Here is an 18,760-nt window from a genome sequence, read left to right as displayed (position 1 = left end):
ACTTGCTCGTCTTTACTCACTGACATGTAGTTTGTTTTACCAAGACCTATTAAAATGGTTCATTTGTACAGAAGTAGTACATGTGTCTTGATCTTATACATTGTTCACTAGGTTTTATCAAGTTCTAAAAATGAAAAGTGATTGCTGAATTACATTGTTCTTATTGATATGTCTGAAGAGAAAGTGGGTTCTGCTAAGGAAAAATCTTGTCACACTATGTAAACGTCACTCATTTGGTACTTCTCTTTATCATGATGGGTTAGATATGGGATGGTGCCCACCGGGCAGTCCGCTCCTGTGATTTCTTGAAGGCCATATGCCAACTGAGTTAATTTCCTGTGGTGTCATAAGGTGAAAATTAATGTGAAGTAATTTCCTGTGATGTTATGCACTGTCATTTCAAGTTGATGTGGCATCATTTCCCGTTAGGTCATCACTATGGTAGGTACGATTGTTGAAACATTAACATCCGTACACATTGTTGGGCACAGATTGCTGGCATCTATATTTTTGGACGACTGTCCGCTGGACGCGTTTTGGGTGCACTGCATTGTGTGCATGTGCCCGGATGTACTATGCACACTGTTGCAAATTGTGTACACACTAATAGTGCACAGCACATGCGCCAACCATTTTAGGAAGATGCTGCCTACTTATAGGGTGCACCAGATGGGGTGCTTGTTTGCATACCTATCTGTAGGACGTAGGCGCACGCCCCGACCACATTAACGTTCCTTCGCATATGATGCAGAGTGGTGATGTTACCAGGACACTGAGGCACATATACACATGCCTGCACTTGCAGTGCGCACAAATGTTCATTTCCACATGCATAGCCAGGTTGTGGACAACATGCAGCCATGCGGAGCCTGCTGCCGTCGTACGGATGCGTCCATTGTGATTGCGTGCCTTCCGTAGGACACTTAGCTTTTGCTTAATTGCAAGCATTGCCAGGAGGACTGTGTGCCGCTGGGTCTGAACGCCATTTCAGGGAAAAAAGCATACTGCCAAAACACTTACCCACACTGTGATTATTAATGTTCACTTTTGCATATTCCTACAACCCATTAGGGAAGGGAAGGGGTAGCAGAATTAGAAACTTAGTGTGGGAAAAAGCGGTTTTGTACAACTTGGTTGTTAGGGAAGGAAGCTATTGCTGTCTCACCGTCACGTTTCCCATGATACGAATTTTGAGGGGATGGCGGCCTGCGACATGGGGAAGGAGTATATGTGAATGGGTGCCACAGCCATTTCATCCAAAAAATGTGTTTGTATGCAACTTATTTTAAGGATTTATATTATAATACCTTAATAAACCAGCTACTATCTGTATATGAACAACAGATTTGTCACATACTAACCTCACAGATTGCACTAAGTGCTTATATGAAATTAAATTACAGTGCTAAACTTATGAAGGCAGAATATTATTCTTAACTATTTTTATATTGTTTCATGAATAAAATATGTGATATGAAAAAATGTGGTGTGTTTAGTTTATTCATTTGTATTGCGCACCAGACCCGAGGGTATGAGGGCACAGATGCAACAAGGTTATTCACATCTTGGTTACATGTTACAATGTATTACATTAATTACAATAAGATCAAAAGCAAGAGTTTGCAGATTTACACATATACATATAGGGTAGCAGTGGTGGGTTGGATGGTTTTAGCAGTCATTGCTCTTTATCCAATGTATGTAGTTTTTTTTTTTAATTGTGATATAACCACATTTGGGTTTTATTTTTTGTTTAAAATTAAACATATTAAAAAAAAATATATAAGTATTACAATTTCAAATTATAGCAAATTTCAATAATATCCCCTTCATATAACATTTAAAACCAATTCATCACAGTCATGCAATTTGACATGATTTAAGACAAGTATTCCTTTCACATAGGTGTCAGGGGTAACTATACAAAAACATTTTATTTTTTGTTTTTTTTTTACCCTCCATTCAAATAGTCCGTTACCAGTATTCTTGTGGTATAAAACCTGCGGATTGCAGTACCCTTAAAACATTTAAAGTCAATTTAATTTCGTGGCCCGAAATCATTCTGTCCCAAAAATCATCTGAGGGGAGTCGATCAAGTGATCCTACTAAACTCCCGTAATATTCCACCCTAATTTCTCAAGTACCTTTGCAGAATCTTAACAGGTGTTCTAAGGTGTGTTTACTTGGATCCAGGCATTCTGTGCATAAGCTCTGAATTCCTTCAGTAACACCCCATTTTGTTAATACTGATCCTGTCTTAATCAAATTCAGCCGGACTCTCATAAAGTTCTGTCTTCCTTTTAGATCTGGGAACTTTGACAAATACCTTGGTACAAAACCCTGTTTTTTCCCGTACTTGAAGAAAGCTTCGAGGATAGAAGACGATCTCACCATATCTCCTGTGGAGATCCAATCTCTCAAAGACAGGGCTTTCTTTACCTTCAATGGATGTATGATTAATGTAGATTTATCAGATTCACAATGAATCAATACATTTTCTAAGTTCTCTCAGGGTTAGCGAGGTATCAAAGTTCATGTTGTCTAAAAGATTTTCAAACAGTGTGTTAGTCATTGGCTCAATGATAGATCTATACAGGGAGAGGAGTTTCCAGTCAACTGCATACGTGAGAGATTTTAAGCCCAGTTCGTATCTAAGTGTTGCCGTGTGTAATCCTCTGGGCAGACCTAATACCTGCTTCCAGATATAACTTTCGATTTTATACCAATCTATAGACCACAAAAGAGGTTTTGCCTCAATTCCGTACAGTAGTACAGGAATTACTTTTGCAACATAAAACTATTACTGGCATGATGGAAAACTTACCATAAAGGCTAGAGATCTTCTTCATTTGAGCAATTAATTGTGTTCCTTTTGCCAAAATTTCCCCATACTGCATCCCGACTGTAGGGGCTGCATGCAAATTAAAGCCAAGATACATTACTTCTTTTACCACCGGTATTAATTTACTGCCTATAGACCAGCAGTATTTGATATCTTAAAGGCCTTTTCGCTCAAAAATTACGACCCTTGATTTTTCAGGATTTACCACCAGGTCATTTGTTTTCATATACAAATCGAGTGACCTCAGCAATCTTTGCAGACCGACAGGAGTCCTATCCAGTAGGACTATGTCGTCTGCATACATAAGCCATCTTATGGCCAATGACCCCACCCTTGGACTTACCAATGATGAGGATTCTATGGCAGCACCAAAATCTCCCAGATAGAACTTAAAGAGAAATGGTGCCACCATACAACCTTGTCTGACTCCCTTGTTTATGCTTATGTATTCTGACAAGTGTCCAGCTATATTTAATTTTACCCGAGCTCTGTTTCCTTCGTGAAGATTTACTAATATGTTAATTAGAGATTTCGGGGCCCCTTTCTGGTCCAATTTACTCCAAAGTTTATCTCGGTTTACCATATTAAAAGCACTCGACAAATCTATGAACGCACCGTAAAGTCTTCCTGCATTATTTGTATCTTTTTGATTTGTTAATGAAGCAAGTATAATACCATTCAAGGAGGTGGAATGACCTCTTCTGAACCCTGTTTGTTGTTTGGGGATTATATTGTTGCTTCCAGCCCACATTTCAAGTTCTCTCAGTATTAGACTGGTAAACAACTTACTCTCCACGTCAAGCAGCGTGATTGGTCTATAACTTATTGGGTTTTCGCGATCCCCCTTTTTAAAGATCGGAATTATAATCGAGGTCTTCCACGAGGGAGGAATTATTCTATTTTCGATCACTCCCTTGTATAAAATGTACAGGATTTCTCCCCACAGTGCCCTGTTTCCTTTAAGAACTTGATAAGTTAAGCCATTTGGGCCCGCAGATCTTGACGCAGAAGATTTTGCGATCAAATTCAGAATATCCTCTTTATCAAATTTCAATCCCCAATTTCCATTATCCCCCTTATATTTTGGGGCTCCCGCTGGTTCCCGGTATTTTTCGCCAAAATAAGTCAACCAACTTGCTTCTGACACATTGTTTGTTTGAGCAATATCTTGGTGTGTTTGAGAGGCATTAATTAATGACCAACAATTTCGTGAGGAGTTATTTTGCAATGCACGCAACATTTCTTCCCCATCCTTCTGCCACAACTCTTCTCTATGGTGTTTGGAACAACTCTTTAAATTACTCTTAATTTTTTTTGTTTCCTTCATTAATTCTAAAGGATTTTTTGCCCATTTCTTTGCTAGTCTTAGCTGTCTCTGCGTCTCGCGTTTTTTTGCCCAAACTGCTTCATCAAAATAATGTTTATGCACTTGCTGGGCAGGGGTGGACTGGCCTATAGGGAACTCTGGAGATTTCCCGGTGGGCCTCTGCACCCTGGGCCTCTTTTGTGTGGTATTTCCAAATTTTCTCATAGGAAAAGCATTGGGCTTGCTGAAAATGTGTCATATGGGGCCACTTTGAACTTTATTTCCAGGGCCTCTTTTGGTCCCCAGTAATTATTTCCAGGGCCTCTTTTAGTTCCCAGTCCACCCCTGTTGCTGGGAACCCCTCTGGGTTCTCAATGGTGGATCAATTGACCATAAGAATTCGTGAAACTGTAGCGGACTACAATTTCGATATAAAGTGTGTATGTATGTAGTTGCGTCTAAAGTGTGTGTAGGTTTGGTGTCTCCTAAGAGAGGGTGGTAGGGAGTTCCAACATTGGGCTGCTTTCACCTGGAAGCTGTTGCCACCCATTTTGGTGCGTTTGAACCTGGGAACTGTGAGTAGGTTGGCGTTGGGGGTTCTGGCAGGTCTGATGGAAGTGTGTTTACTTATTCTGTCGACTAAGTAGCGGGGGGCAGCGTTGTTGAGGCATTTGTGAGTAAGTGAGGCTACTTTGAGTAGGATTTTGTCTGTGGTGTTGAGCCAATTATGGGCTCTCCTAGAGTTAGAGATGTGTTCTCTCTTGGGGATGCTGAGCGCTGCTCTGAGAGCGTTGTTTCGTAGCGTCTGTATTTTGTTAGTGACCTGTTTGCTAGCTCCTACGTATAGGACGTTGCAATAGTCCAGTATAGATAATACAAGGGCTCTGGCTAATGTAATGCAGCTCTGGGTGGATAAGACGGGTTTGGCTGCCCTAATAAGCTTACATGTGTAGGCCGTGGATGATGCCATGGAGCTAACCTGTTTGTGGAAGGAGATGGAGGAGTCAATATATATTCCTAAGGTTTTCACTTCCTTAGCTACTTTAATCGGGTTCCCGTCTATAATGAAACTGGTGTAGTTGTGGTCCAATTTGGTTAGGTTTGCAGTGGAGCCAAGTATGATGAGTTCAGTCTTGTCATCATTCAGGCATAGGCTGTCGGATGCCATCCATGCCTGGATGATGTGGTACACCTTGTTCACCAAGGCCAAATATTGGTTGTAATCTCCCGTCAACAGTATGAGGAACTGGGTGTCATCGGCATAATTAGTGTAGGTGATACCCAGACCATCTGGTGAACCCCTGCTTTCTATTTTAGGTGGTTTGAGATACAGTGCATGCCATACCTGTTGGCCTCTAATTGAGCGGATTGAGAAAGGGGTAGTTGATTTGACCTGTTCACTTTTGAGTTACAATTGTTCCCCATTTATTTTACTTTGCCTTCCAGCCTCTCCTTTTTGCTATTTGCACAGTTTCTTTCTTTTGCCATGTGCAAATAGTGTTGTGAAAGGGTTGCGGCTTGTACTGCCTTGCTTTCCTTTCCAATATGTTTTCTTACGGAAAACAGAATGCGTTTGGTGTAGATGGAGGAATATATAGTACATAATGTATGCTTCCCAGTACAGTGCGTACCAATATTTACTGTACAAAGTGATTCTGCTATGAGGGACATTTCTTTCCTGCAACTCGAAGGTGCTTGGTATTGCTGCGTTACAGACATTACACATATGTCCTATTGCATACTGCAACACCTGTGCAATCATTAGAGGCTGTTCTGCTTCCTTACTACATTGTACCAACGCTTTGCTGTAAACTCCTGCCAGTCGTTACTCTGCCCCTCTTTGCTCCTATGTACAGTAGCAGTGCGGTACGAATGGTGAAGGTAGACGTTAATTCTGTTGTTGATGCATTCCCTTATGGTGTCGTCTCAATGTCTTTCTCCTGTTTGATTTGTACGTACACACTTTCTACATGAGAATGATATTTGTGATGGCATCTTTGATGTCATGGGTGGTAGTCCTTGCAGTGCACACCGGTGGCATGAGTTATGGTTGCTTAGCTTACCATAACTTGCAAATTTCGGGGGGTTTTCGGTTTTACCTGTAACCATAACCATTCCATTGTCCATTGAATTGCATAGGTTTTTGCTAGTGCAACTTAACCATAACGTCCCTTTAACAAAGTTTTTTGCCATATATATATATAAGTCAAATATTGTTAGTTTGTGGCTTATGAAAGGTGAAGGGGTATGGGAGGCCAGGCGTATGGAAGGAGAATGGACCCCAAGAGGCGAAAGTGAAGGCAGGTAGCATTCCAGAAGTTTGAAAAAATTGCTTCCCAATGGAATTAAAGCAACAGTGTTGATTGGGAAGGGAAAACAAGAAGATGTATTTATCCCTGCATTCCACTCATTCCAACAGACGCGCTGTTCAGTTTCAAGTGCCTACAGGTCCCGGTCAGGCTGGCATTCGGTATCACAATCAACAAGGCACACCGCCAGTCAATCAAGTGCACTGGGTTTATCAACTTGGAATCTCCAGGTTTCTCCCACGGACAGTTATGTTGCGTGTACTAGAGTGGGCTCTCCCAAATCAGTTGTTTATCTTTGCTCCAACTGGAGTAAAAAAAAAAAAAAAAATGAACATGTACTTTGGTAATATTAACCTTTAGGTCCATAGTTGGTGGCACCGCCGGCATCATGTCACCCATCATGCAGCTCAGGAATTTCCATGTTGTTCTCACATTAAATAATCAAAAAGATGTAGTGAATTTCTCTTTTCACCTTTCTTATGGAGCCTTTCCAAAAAGCGTATAGCTACCTTAAGGAATCTGTAATAATGTACCTATGAGAAAATGAAATCCCGGGCAACGCCGGGTATATAAGCAAGTAGTGTATAAAAGGTTGTGATAGTTTAAGATTAAGATTACATCATTTTTTTTAGCCAAGTGTTTAAGTAAACTGTTGAGAGTATAACATAATTTCTCTGTTTTATGCTTCGTTTTTCAGCACAGATAAACATAACATAGGAAAGACAGTGGGACAGATTTTCAGAAAGTAGGGTAAATGTAAGAAGCTCAGAGAATGTGCTCGATTCATTTGCGCTACTACCGGCTACTACTGGCTCGTTTGGCCCAGGAACTGCAAAGAGCGTGTGGGGGGACAGGGTGGAGGCTTTAGGGAAGTGCCATGTTACTCCCCTAGGTTATATTAATAAGGAGCCCCTCTTTCGTTGGCCCCTTAAGGCAGAGACAGATTTCCTTCATCCAAGCTGGTGCTCTGGTTCTCATACATCTTATTTTTTCAAAAGTAGATTTAGGTATTGTTAGAGTACATTTATTTCTTTTATCAGAGGTTTTGGTAAAGTGCTCAATGCCATCATTAGGTCACTTCAGAGCGGGTAAGGGACATGACGACAGGGGAGAACTGTTAAAGGTGAACAAAGGCTAAGATCAGTGGGCAGCAAAGGAAAAGGTGAGGAGTCACTGCTCGTCTGAAGCCTGTGCTGTGTGGGCAGGTTTGAGTCCGAGATAAAGCCATAGAGAGTTCTGGTAAAAGAGGACTAGGTGAGGACATGATCTACCCCATAACAGATATATTTCTGTGGAGAGTAGATTATGGGGAGTACACCTTGGGCCTCTGGAAAGCTTGAACTTCATGAAGCAAAAGGTTGCATGATTACATCATTTAAACCAATTTGCTCATGGAACATTAAAAACTGGTGGAGGTAAAGATCACTTAGGGACGCCAAACCTGAAAAGCCCACCTAATAAAAATAAGCACTAGGTTTCTAGATGCATTCAGCACTCACAAAACCAATTTCTACTCCACATATCTACATTTTCTGCAACTTCAAAGGAAGTACACGCTTTGCAGTTCAAGAACCCTGCTATCCTTAGTTTTCTGAAAATATCAGCACATTGACTGGAGTCATGCTATAATCATAACATAACACAGATAACGCACTCAACTGAGCAGTCATTGGAATATATTTTGCACGATTAACTTACTAAGAGTAGAATATAGACATGTGTGCCTCTGCAGAAAAGTTTGCCATGGTTGTATGACAAAAGGTAACCACCATGTTTTTTATATTTTGCTAATTTTGATTACAAACCTTTTTGTTATTTCATCAAATCATTTAACAAAATTAATCATCCCATCTAGTTTTCATGATTAACACAAGTTTAAAATTCTAAAATACAAAATACACATTAACCTCGTTTATCATTTTTTCATCTTTGATTTAAAAATAGCATTTAAAAACAAAACTGTTGCCAGTACCAGAGAGGTGTTTTCCCCACTAATTAAAAGCAATCACTTTGTCAGGGATATCTTTTAGTTCGTCTTCGAGGAGCCAACTGTGTCTAACAAAACCCTACACCTTTTGACCCACTGTTGTTATGCTCAACCTTGGTCGTTATCTATTTCTTGTTTTAAAATCATAAGTAGAGGAGGGGTAACATCCAGAATTAATTTCCTAAAGAACGACAAATGTGCCCAATGTTTATTATTAAAACACATCTATGGAACGTGCAATACTTAAGGCCGATAGCTGAAAGGTTTCTAAATCCTTTGGAATTGCCTTGAGCGACCCTCCAGACCATCGTTTTTCAAGCTATCTTGTCATTAAAGAAGGGAAACCACCAGCACACTGCTAAACCACATGTCTTCTGCACGAGGCCACAAGCAAACCAGACACATTTCAGTAGTCAATGATGCATACCCAAAATGTGCACCATTTTAAAACATTCACCTCCACACTTTCCCCTCGAACTTGATGGAAAACAGAAAACTCACCTTTACTGAACTCTCCATGCACCCACTCTTCCAAGCCAGAAGACCCAGGAGAGGATACAGTTCTCAGAGCTGGACCTTGTATGTCTATTAGTTACAAAACACAACGCAAAGTAAGATAATAGATTGTGGCCTTTAAGATTCTGAATCATAATCAAGCTGCATATTACATTTATCACTGAGTTCTGGTTGTGGGCCTAGTAATCTATTTCTGAGTTCTGGTTGTGGGCCTAGTAATCTATTTCTGGTAGTTAAAAGATTTACAAATCAAAATCGATTATATGACAGCTCGTAGTTCTACCAGGTCAAACCTAAGGTTATCTTGAAATGAAAATTACGATTGTTGGTCTTGTAGCTACCAACCAGAGGCCATCCTCACCACTTCAAAAATGTCGCCCCACGTCGCCTTTTCCCTACTGTGGTTTGCTGACCAGCTAGCAGTGGCCCCAACCATTCCATGCCCCTTGTATCAAACACGGCGGCATGGTTGACAGAAAAAGTGAATAGCGTTCAATAGAAGGGTAGTGGGGGCTTGGTGGTCGCTGTTCCACCCAACCAGCTTGTCAAAGGCAGCTCAGCTAACACCCCTTCAGTCAAATGATGGTCTCTTTAAAATGAGGTGCTGAGCTGAGACTGGCCTCCAACTTCGACAGTTAAGGCTGGCAGGGTAATGAGAACCCAGCTCCATCCACCCCTTCCTGTCAAACGGAGCACCAACCACAAATCTGTCACAGAAGGGATGTGTATTTCAGATAGAGTGGGACTAATGGAGGAGCCGAGGCAACGAGGTTGGGTGTGTCTGTGTTTGCAAGCACAGAGCGTGCCAAAACACACACCCACCACTGTTTATGGAAACCAGTCACTTGTGTTAGACTTAATTACTTACTATGCAGCTCAAACATTCACAAAGGTTTAGGTCAGAGCATTCTTTAAGATGGCATACTGTGACTATGAATGGCTTGCCTCAAACATAATGATTTGTTTTAAACTATACAGCAAAACCCTGATCTCAACTGTTGTGCTCCTTAAACTCGTCGGAAGCAACTGCTAGCAGTCGGTGTGGCTTGAGTGCTTTCTAGATCAGCGTAGGCATGGACTGCTCTAGGTCCTTTTCTCAGACTTGCCAGCTCCTGGGGACGCAACGCAGGCAAAGCACCAGAGCACCTCTCCTGCCGGCTCACCCTTTTGTGTCATGGAAACAGGCTGCAAGTCCACAGCATTGAGCACTGAACCTCTTGCCACTGGTGATAGCAGAGGGCTGTTGAGCAATCAAGGCGGCAAGGCACCCCGAGAGCCGTTGCTGAAGGCTCTATGGTACGGAGGCCGGTAAGTGGAACAGCCCTCCGAATGGCACCCGGCTCAACATACGCCCACCCACCCTAGTTAACCGTAAAGAGTCAAAAGGAGTGTGGGCACAGAATGGCTGAAATTGTCTGACAACTTCATCCCTGCACAACTGAAATTCTCCCTGGTGGGTTAGAGCTATTCAGCTGCTGTCCTGCAATCCCACACCCATATTTCCACCCTTATTGAGCTATATGCTGCTGTAACCTCTAGAACATTACCACACTAGCAGTCCTAAACGCCTTTCCAGTTTCAGCTAGCCTATGAGTGCTTAGAGATGGCCCTATGGCCTAAACTCAAGAAAGTAGGGTCAGCTATAAGCAGGAGAGCAGAACCTCCACCACAAATATTGAATCTCTGTGGAGCTAATATATTTACCCAATCAACTATCAAATGGGCATCAAGAAGTCAAACAGTGATGGAACAAACAGAATACTGCATGGAAACAGCACAGGTGCCCCAAATATCAATATTGAAGCTGCTGCCGTAAGTCTAACACTGGGTGCATCAGGGTTGGCTGAGGTTAACCAACAGTTCTCACAGCCGCACCCTGTTTCAGAAATGAGTCAGAATGGGAGTACAACATACACTAATATTACAGATATGGAAACTGAAAATATGGATAGGGTGTAAACAGCAGAGGGCTTTCACTCCTCTCTGCATGCAGACAGCGTGGAAGCATGGAACCCACTTGGAAGCTCAAGTAGTAACACAACCAGTGAAATAATCAGTGGAGAATTTAGAAGGCTCGAACAGACGGCTGTATGCAGAAAATTGTCAGTAAGACCTGAATTCCTATCTTTTGACACCGAGTGGACCTCAGGCAGCAGAGACTGATCGGACAGATTTTGCCAGCAATGACCTGGGTGTAGCCACCCCTTCTAGAGACCACAACCACACAGCTGCAACTTGCTCAGTCCTCAGAGAAAAATTCCCTGAGATCCCTGATTCCAATCCAATAATCAGAGAGCGTGCTCAACCTAGGGAGCATGGGGTGTCCATCACCCCTCGACAACAGGACCCAGATGACTATCAAGCTCCAGTTTACAGCCCTCCTCTGGCCCAGCTTTGGGTGACAACAGTTACATCCAACAGGATCTGGCTGTAGACATCAGGCTCCTCCTGTCCCCTCTTTCAATGAATGGTAACTCACCTTCAAGGAACTTTGAAAGTGCAATAAGGGCTCAAACTATAGCAAGAAACTAAGATCTTGCATGGTTGGATAAATGCATTGAAATCATTGAATGGCTTTTGAAAACATCCAATATTATATGTGGCAATCACCTTAATTGCCAGAATGCTGTTAATAGACTGATGGACAACGCCTGCCAGACTTCCATGATTTACAAAAAAAAATTGTATTGATACAGCTGATTTGTAATCAACTTTTCAATATATCATTTTTAGACAACATAAATAACATATAAAAACTCTCATTACTGTATTCCTTTAAAAATGAATTAAATAAAGGAGGAAAAGGGAAAAAAAAGGATTAAATGAATATCAACAATGATTAAAATCTTAGTCAGACTGTTATTAATGATTATCTTTGTCAAGATGATCTTGACTCATTTACCGTCCTGTTTCAAGTCCATTTTCTCTAAGAAATTTGCTATAGCATAACCCTGCTTTATGTTGTCTACTTGTATCAATCTTTGCCACAAATTATCTTTATCAGGAATATATACATCTTTGAATAGACCTTTGAAATAATATATTCTGGGATCTGATAGAGCTTCACATTCTGTCATTAGAAGTTTAATTGATTTGTTCGGTTGTTTACAGAATCGGCAGACATTCTCTTAATCCGTAATGATTTTTCGTCGCGCTTTCAATTCATTTGTGTTCCATAGATTTAATCGGAATCTCATGATGTCTGCTCTGCAAGTTAAATTAGGGGATTTTGCCAATTATGATGGAAGTTCTCCATATTTCCTTATATTAAATGTATTTGGTTCAAAATATATATAGGATACATTGTTCTCTGGTTCTTATCCAATCAGCTTGCCATATTTTCAGTTTCGTTTTATCTGGATTAGCTTTTAGAAGTTCAACCGTTGCATCAGCTTCTTGAAGGATCAATTCTACAGATTTCCTCCATTATCTAATGAATCTTTGAGATGAGGTAATCATATTATTTGCCAAGAGGGAAAGTACATTATCTGTTTGTTTTGCTGTTATACATTTGCTATACAGTGCACATTTTCTCCATTTGTACATTGCCAACAATGAAAGAAGTCCCAATTCATAAAGCAGTATTGGCATTGGCTCCGATTTTGGCAACTGCAGAACGGCTCTCCAATATCGTGCTTCTATTCTATTTTTTGCCAATATAAAACAGATTTCCCCGTTTTGGTTTCAGAACCATATAAAATTATAGGTATGACCTTTTGTTTGTAGTAAGTTGTAAGAAGATTCAATCCAGCACTACAGCCAAGTCAATGCCTAGCCTGGGATACTGAATGAAAAACCCTTATTGATATATCTTTATGTCCAGGTTCATATTCTGGATGACAACCCCTGTATAACACCCCTCTCTTAGAATCCCCCTGACCCCTCTGAGCCAAGAAGTAGATCTGTTTTGCAAGTTTAAAAGGTTTATTTGAAAAAAAATTAAACAGTATATATATATATATCACACTTTTATAATGAATTAATAATTGAATATCACACTTAATCTGAGCAGTAATCAATAATGGATAGTCTGGCACTAGCACACTTCTTTATAATCAATGATGAGTGGGTATAGGATGGATAAGATAGCAACAATACTTTTATGGTTTCAAATAGATGCAATGTGGAATGAAAATGCAGTACAGAAAATAACTTGATAGGATTTCAGCAAAAGACAATGTAATCACTTTCTTGGACAATTCACCCCCCCCCCCCTTTATGCAATGTAAGGAGATGAAGATGAGAGCACACAGTTCTTAGGAATGCAATCAAATAGAATTCAGTTCAATTCCCCCCAGCAGCTTATACAACAGATAGGAGTTTTGAAACACAGGCAAAATGCTTTGAATATGGTGACAATGCAGTGATAAATATGCTGAAAATGCTTTTAATTCCCTTAAGGAGGTTCAGGGTGAGTGGTATCTAGTTAATATTAGTTCAGGCTCACTCTAGCGATGATTCAGGGATGGTTCTTAGGAGGCAAACGAAATTTTAGCAGTTCAGGCAAAAGCTGCTGATTTTTACAGGTGGCTGAAATCAGGCCAAATCGCAAATCGCGGTAAAAATGCGTGAATCGTGATTACGGAGGCACTATAAGGAGTATCAAGTCGGTTCCAGGTTCTTTGGAAAGCCTAGATTCTAAGCTTTCAGAGGAAAGTTAAATCAAGTTCCTAGCACAAACGGTTACAGAGTTATGAACGATTTTGTGAAGGTTGTTTTTCGGATTTAAAATTTTAAAAGTTCAAAGCGACAGGTTACAGCTTGCAGCTAGAAAATGACAGGTGACAGTTCTACTTAGGTTAAATAGATAGAATTATATTATATTAAACTAAGGGATATGTTCTGAGTTTTGCTCAGTACTCACAAGAGATTTTGGACAGGAAGGCGACTTTGTCACGGATCCGGTCACTGCGCACATCACTTCACAGCGATCTGGTCTCCGGTTCCGAGTACAGCTCTGCTTTCTGGGTCACCGGCACTGCTCCTGGATCTTGGGTTCTGCTGGTCTGGTCTAGCACCGGTCTGCACGGCTCCTGGTCCCGCTTTCTCCGGACACAGCGCTGATCTGCACGGCTCCTGGACACTGCTACCGGTCCCGGCAATGTTCTAGGCAGGGAATTCAAACAGCTCGCCCGGCTGTTGATAGTTGGTTAGGTTTGCTGGATGCTGGGGCCTGCTGAGAAGAGTTCTCAGTCTGTGGGTTTAGGCCCTTACTTTGAGTTCTGGATCAAGTTCTTTGGAGTTTTAAAGTCTAAGTGTTGGATCTGGTGCCTTCTGGATGTTGTGTGGTCCGGCAGAGCGCGTTGCAGCAAATGGATTTCAACCCCCCACCTGGGTTTCAATGTTCCTTTTATATGTTTTGAAAGTGGGTGTGTGCGCAGCATCACTAATCCAGCCCCTCTCTCAATTTATCATTGGTCAAGCTTTCCTTTCTCTCTTGATTGGGGGAAAGAAGTGGAGTGTCAGAGCGATGTCATTATATGGCCTGCAGAAAGGACACTCCCCTGTCAAATTGCACACAAATCTATATTTGATCAAAATACACATTTCTCAAATACATAGTGGTTTGTCATTGCATGTACATATTACCTATCACATGAGGTAGTCTCTGTCCCAAATCTGCTCTTTCTGAGGGCTTGCATTCAAAAATGGCAACTTATTTTCGATTTTAGTGGGTTATGCAACCTTGGTTCTTCATTAAAAGTTATACACATATACACAGGCTGTCCATACCTACTCCAGTAAATTCCCATATCTCTAGCTTAAACACAGAGTATGTGGTGTCAATAAATAGCAGGGTTTTGCCCCAGAACATCACACAAATTGGAGTTTGGGCGTGAATCGAAGGTACATTTTTTAAATTAAGGCTCTCAAAGTTATACATTCCTGTCATTTGATTACAAAGAGTTATCAGTATTTTTATAAACTGTATTTTTACTGCAATTAAGCTCTCAGAGCTTTAGTCTCCTCCTCCTAGAAACTTGGGTGGGTCAGAAACCATGCCTCTGCTGGTAGGCAGGCCTTTGTTGACAGGAAACAGTCAAAATCAACATATTCTATTCAAGTGCAAGAGCCTATTGTGTGGTCTCCAGGAGGCTGCCAGCCAGTCTGCCTTCTATCAATCAAGAGGCTATGTGAGATTCTAACTCCTGGTGTGAATCTCTGGAGGTGAGAGGTTTCCCAGTCTTTTGGCCTGTTAATCAAATCAGAAATGTCTTCTGGGAACAGCATGTGGTTAAGATTTTAATTAACTCCCAGCCTTTGATGTAAAGGCCTCTCCTGCAACTCCTGACATGCAGTTTCCCTGTCAGAGTTTAGACCGCTAGCGCCGCCTTGAGGTATTTATCGGTACTGCGTCCATTTTTTGGATCAGTCTTGAATTAATGCATTCCAAACAAGAGATTTTACATGGAAGTATATTATCCAGGTTCAGCACATGGCACTGGTGTGGTTCTGCAGTAAAATAATGTTGTGCCCGTTGAAGGAATGAATTCCCAATATTTGTGGGTTGCTTTTGGCAATCAGCATTGCCCCTTTTGCAATGGTTTCAGGCTACTGTGTGGGTAGCCCAATGGTGGTTTTAGGCAGTGCCCTCCTGTGCTCACAACATAGGCAAAAATGGGTGGCAGCCTATTCTTCATGCATTTCCCTGTGCATTTTCTGGGAAGTTCTGGCCATCATGATGTTTTCCATGCCAGTACTGCACAGTTTTCCTATTCTGGCGTACATGTGGGCTTTTTGGCCATCTTGGATTTTCTAAGCCCACAGCAACAAATGTTGCAGCATGATAGCTCAAACGTGGGTCAGGACACCCAACAAAGCCCCCCCACGCGACTGCACTTTGAATTTGAGTCGATGGGGAGTCGAGTGCACAGGAGGTTTTGACCCACGTTTGGTATGTCCGCATAATCTTCTTCCAATTCTGCAAATGGCACAGTTCAGCATCTTTTCCTCCCTCCAGTCGATCAATCAGTTCTCCTTGCTGGTCCTGATGGGAGGATTGGGCGGTAGCCCGGGCCCCTCGGGTCTCTGCTCCCGGTCTCCGGATCATCCTCCTTGGCCAGTCTCCAGGTTTTCTTTCTCCTAGGACGACAAAGGAAGAGGTGCAATACCTATTCATGGACATTTCTCCCCCACCATTGATATAGTGGGGTGGCATATATATTTTATAACTCAACAGATATGAACATGCACATTTTTTTAAATTAAGAGACAGGAACACAAACTTGAGAAACACAGAATTTGATAGGCTATATGTAGGATATTTTTGGGTTGGAATTGAATTACTCTGGAGCGGTACCCTCTGGGATTGCAGAGGACTCCTCCAGTTGCTGCAAAGTGTGCCTGGGATGGCAACACTTCAACTGGTTTATGTGGACCCACTTGTCTTCCCCCTCTGCCAAACCGCCTTTGGGGATGCAGATCTTGTAGGCCACAGGGGAGATCTTGTCTATAATTTCAAACGGTCCCTTCCATGTAGGCAAGCATTTTCGCTGTTTGGCCTGGTTCCTTTGGAAATTGTATAGATAGGCCCGATCACCCACCTTATATTCCTTTCAGGTAGTTTTTAAATCATAGTGGGTCTTCATGCTCTCGGCTGATCTTTCTAGATTCCGCTGAGCATAGGCAAAAGCATGCTGAAGGTGTTTCCTTAAATTCTCTACATACTCATGAGTTGTGGAGGCATTTATCAACATTTGCTCTTGGGTTCTGTAGAGCAAATGCTGAGGAAGCACCATCTTGCGTCCAGTCATCAACTCAAATGGTGACATTTTGGTTGCAGATGAAGGGGTAGATCTGATGGCCATTAGGACCAGAGGTAATCGGATATCCAAACTTGGCCCAGAATCTGCCACAAACTTTATTAAGGTGCTCACAATTGTCCGGTTGTAGCGTTCCACTGCTCCAGAAGAAGCTGGCCTGTAAGCAATGTGTAGCTTTCGCTTGACCCCCAGTATCTCCCACATCTTTGTCATCACTTCACTGGTGAAGTGGCTACCTCTGTCTGACTCAATCCTTTGGGGTAGACCAAAACGGGAAAAGATGTGGTTAATCATCAAGGCAACTGCCGTTTCTGCCTTGCAGTTTGGGGCTGGGAGACATTCCACCCACTTGGTAAACAAGCATGTCACAGTCAACATGTACTTATTCCCCCTAGCGGAGCGAATCACGGGGCCTACAAAGTCGATTTGTAAATCTGACCATGGGAGTGTCATTCCCCTCTTTTGGAGAGGCGCCGGGTGTGTGAGGGATGTTGGCTGAAATTGTGCACACACACAAGACAACCCTTCAAATATTGGTTGAGGTCCTGGCCCATGTGTGGCCAGTAGGCAAACTCTCTTAAGATCTCAAGTGTTGTATGAAACCCCCTATGACCGGCGGTAGCCGCATCATGGGCGTGACTTAACATCAGGCTTCGGAAGGAGGTAGGAACCACCCACTGATCATGGCCAGCTTGGGATTTCCTTACCAACAAACCGTCTTGGATCCGGAACATTTTTGGACATTTCATCAACACTCTAAGGTCCTCTTTCCCGTTGTAATCGGTATCCGTCAGGGGAAAGTTCTCAGGGTCCTCAATGTGTTGGTAAAATTGACCAATTATTGGATCCCCCTTCTGAGCAGTAATCAAATCAGCATCAGTGGTCTCCTTACTCCATTGTGCAATTGAAAGATCATTGTGAGCATTTGTCTGGGACCTAGTGATAGCAGTGACCTGGATTTCCCCCAACAGGGACTCAATCTCAATTAGATCCCCTTGGATGGCCCCGGTTTTGGCCAGCTGATCAGCTGATCAGCTAAGTCATTTCCAGTTTTGTCTGGTCCCTCTACTTTGGAATGACCCTTGATCTTTTTCCAATAGATGGTCATCTCATTCGAGGTGACCAGATCATCAATGTTTTGGATCAACTTCCCATGTTTCAAGGGTTTGTTGTTAGCACATAACATGCCTCTGGTTTTCCAATTAACAAGGTGCTCCACGAACCCGTTCCGTACATAATCAGAATCTGTGATTATGACCAGTTTGTGGAGTTGATGTTGGACAGCAGTGAGGATGGCTTGATGCACAGCCATCAATTCTGCCACCTGACTACTTCGGGGACCGATTTTGTATCCAGCGGAGGGTTCTGGGGACTCATTCACCCATGCATTCCCTACGCCGGCCACCAGTTCTTTCTCCCCTTTGTTGTCAACATGGTAAGAGCATCCATCCACATAGACAGTGGGCATTCCCTCACACTTGTCCGATTCAAAGACTTTGTTTGGGGAATTAAGGTATGCCTCCATGTTGTCCTTGATTTTTAGACTTTTGTCCTCGAGACAGTTTTCTCTGGCACAATCATGCAAGTCAGCCAGACCTTGCGCGAGGGGACTCTTCTTGTTTTGGCCATATCTGACCTCCACAGGAAAGCCTTGCATTGACAGAATCCAGGAAGTAATTCGGGAATTACTCACATTTCCGGCCCGGATTCTGTCACTTTGGAGATATTGCAGAGGCTGGTGTGGAGTCTCCACTATGATGTGTTCCCCATGGATGAACGGGCGGTAATTCTTCAATGCACACACCGTTGCCAGGAGTGCCTTCTCACAATCGTTGAATTTTTCCTCCACAGAGGATAATGTTTTGCTCGCATAGGAGATTACTTTATTGACCTCGTCATGCTTTTGGTATAATACTGCCGTCAAGTACGTATTAGAGAACCCTGTCTCCAGGAAGAACTCCTTGTTTCTGACAGGGTAAGCTAGGCAGGGCGCTTGTGAGAGGCTTCTTTTGAGTTGTCTTACTGCCTCGGCTTGTT

The 18,760-nt window shown here is 42.3% G+C and overlaps 1 protein-coding gene across 2 annotated transcripts in view; it reads right to left on the bottom strand.

Annotated features, from left to right (window-relative positions):
- LOC138472520 (microsomal triglyceride transfer protein large subunit-like) overlaps positions 1-18,760 on the bottom strand; it is a 1,457,683-nt gene that overhangs the window by 1,342,784 nt on the left and 96,139 nt on the right. The window contains exon 2 of one of the 2 annotated variants that reach the window (XM_069610747.1): positions 8,946-9,029. The exons of the other annotated variant lie outside the window; for it this stretch is intronic. Within the exon in view, the coding sequence (XP_069466848.1) occupies positions 8,946-9,029 (84 nt within the window). The remainder of the gene's footprint in view (positions 1-8,945; positions 9,030-18,760) is intronic. 2 annotated transcript variants of the gene reach the window in all.

Source organism: Ambystoma mexicanum, chromosome 8, assembly GCF_040938575.1.
Source record: "Ambystoma mexicanum isolate Mex_15411 chromosome 8, UKY_AmexF1_1, whole genome shotgun sequence".
NCBI lineage: Eukaryota > Metazoa > Chordata > Amphibia > Caudata > Ambystomatidae > Ambystoma > Ambystoma mexicanum.
This window is presented reverse-complemented; position numbering and strand designations above follow the sequence as displayed.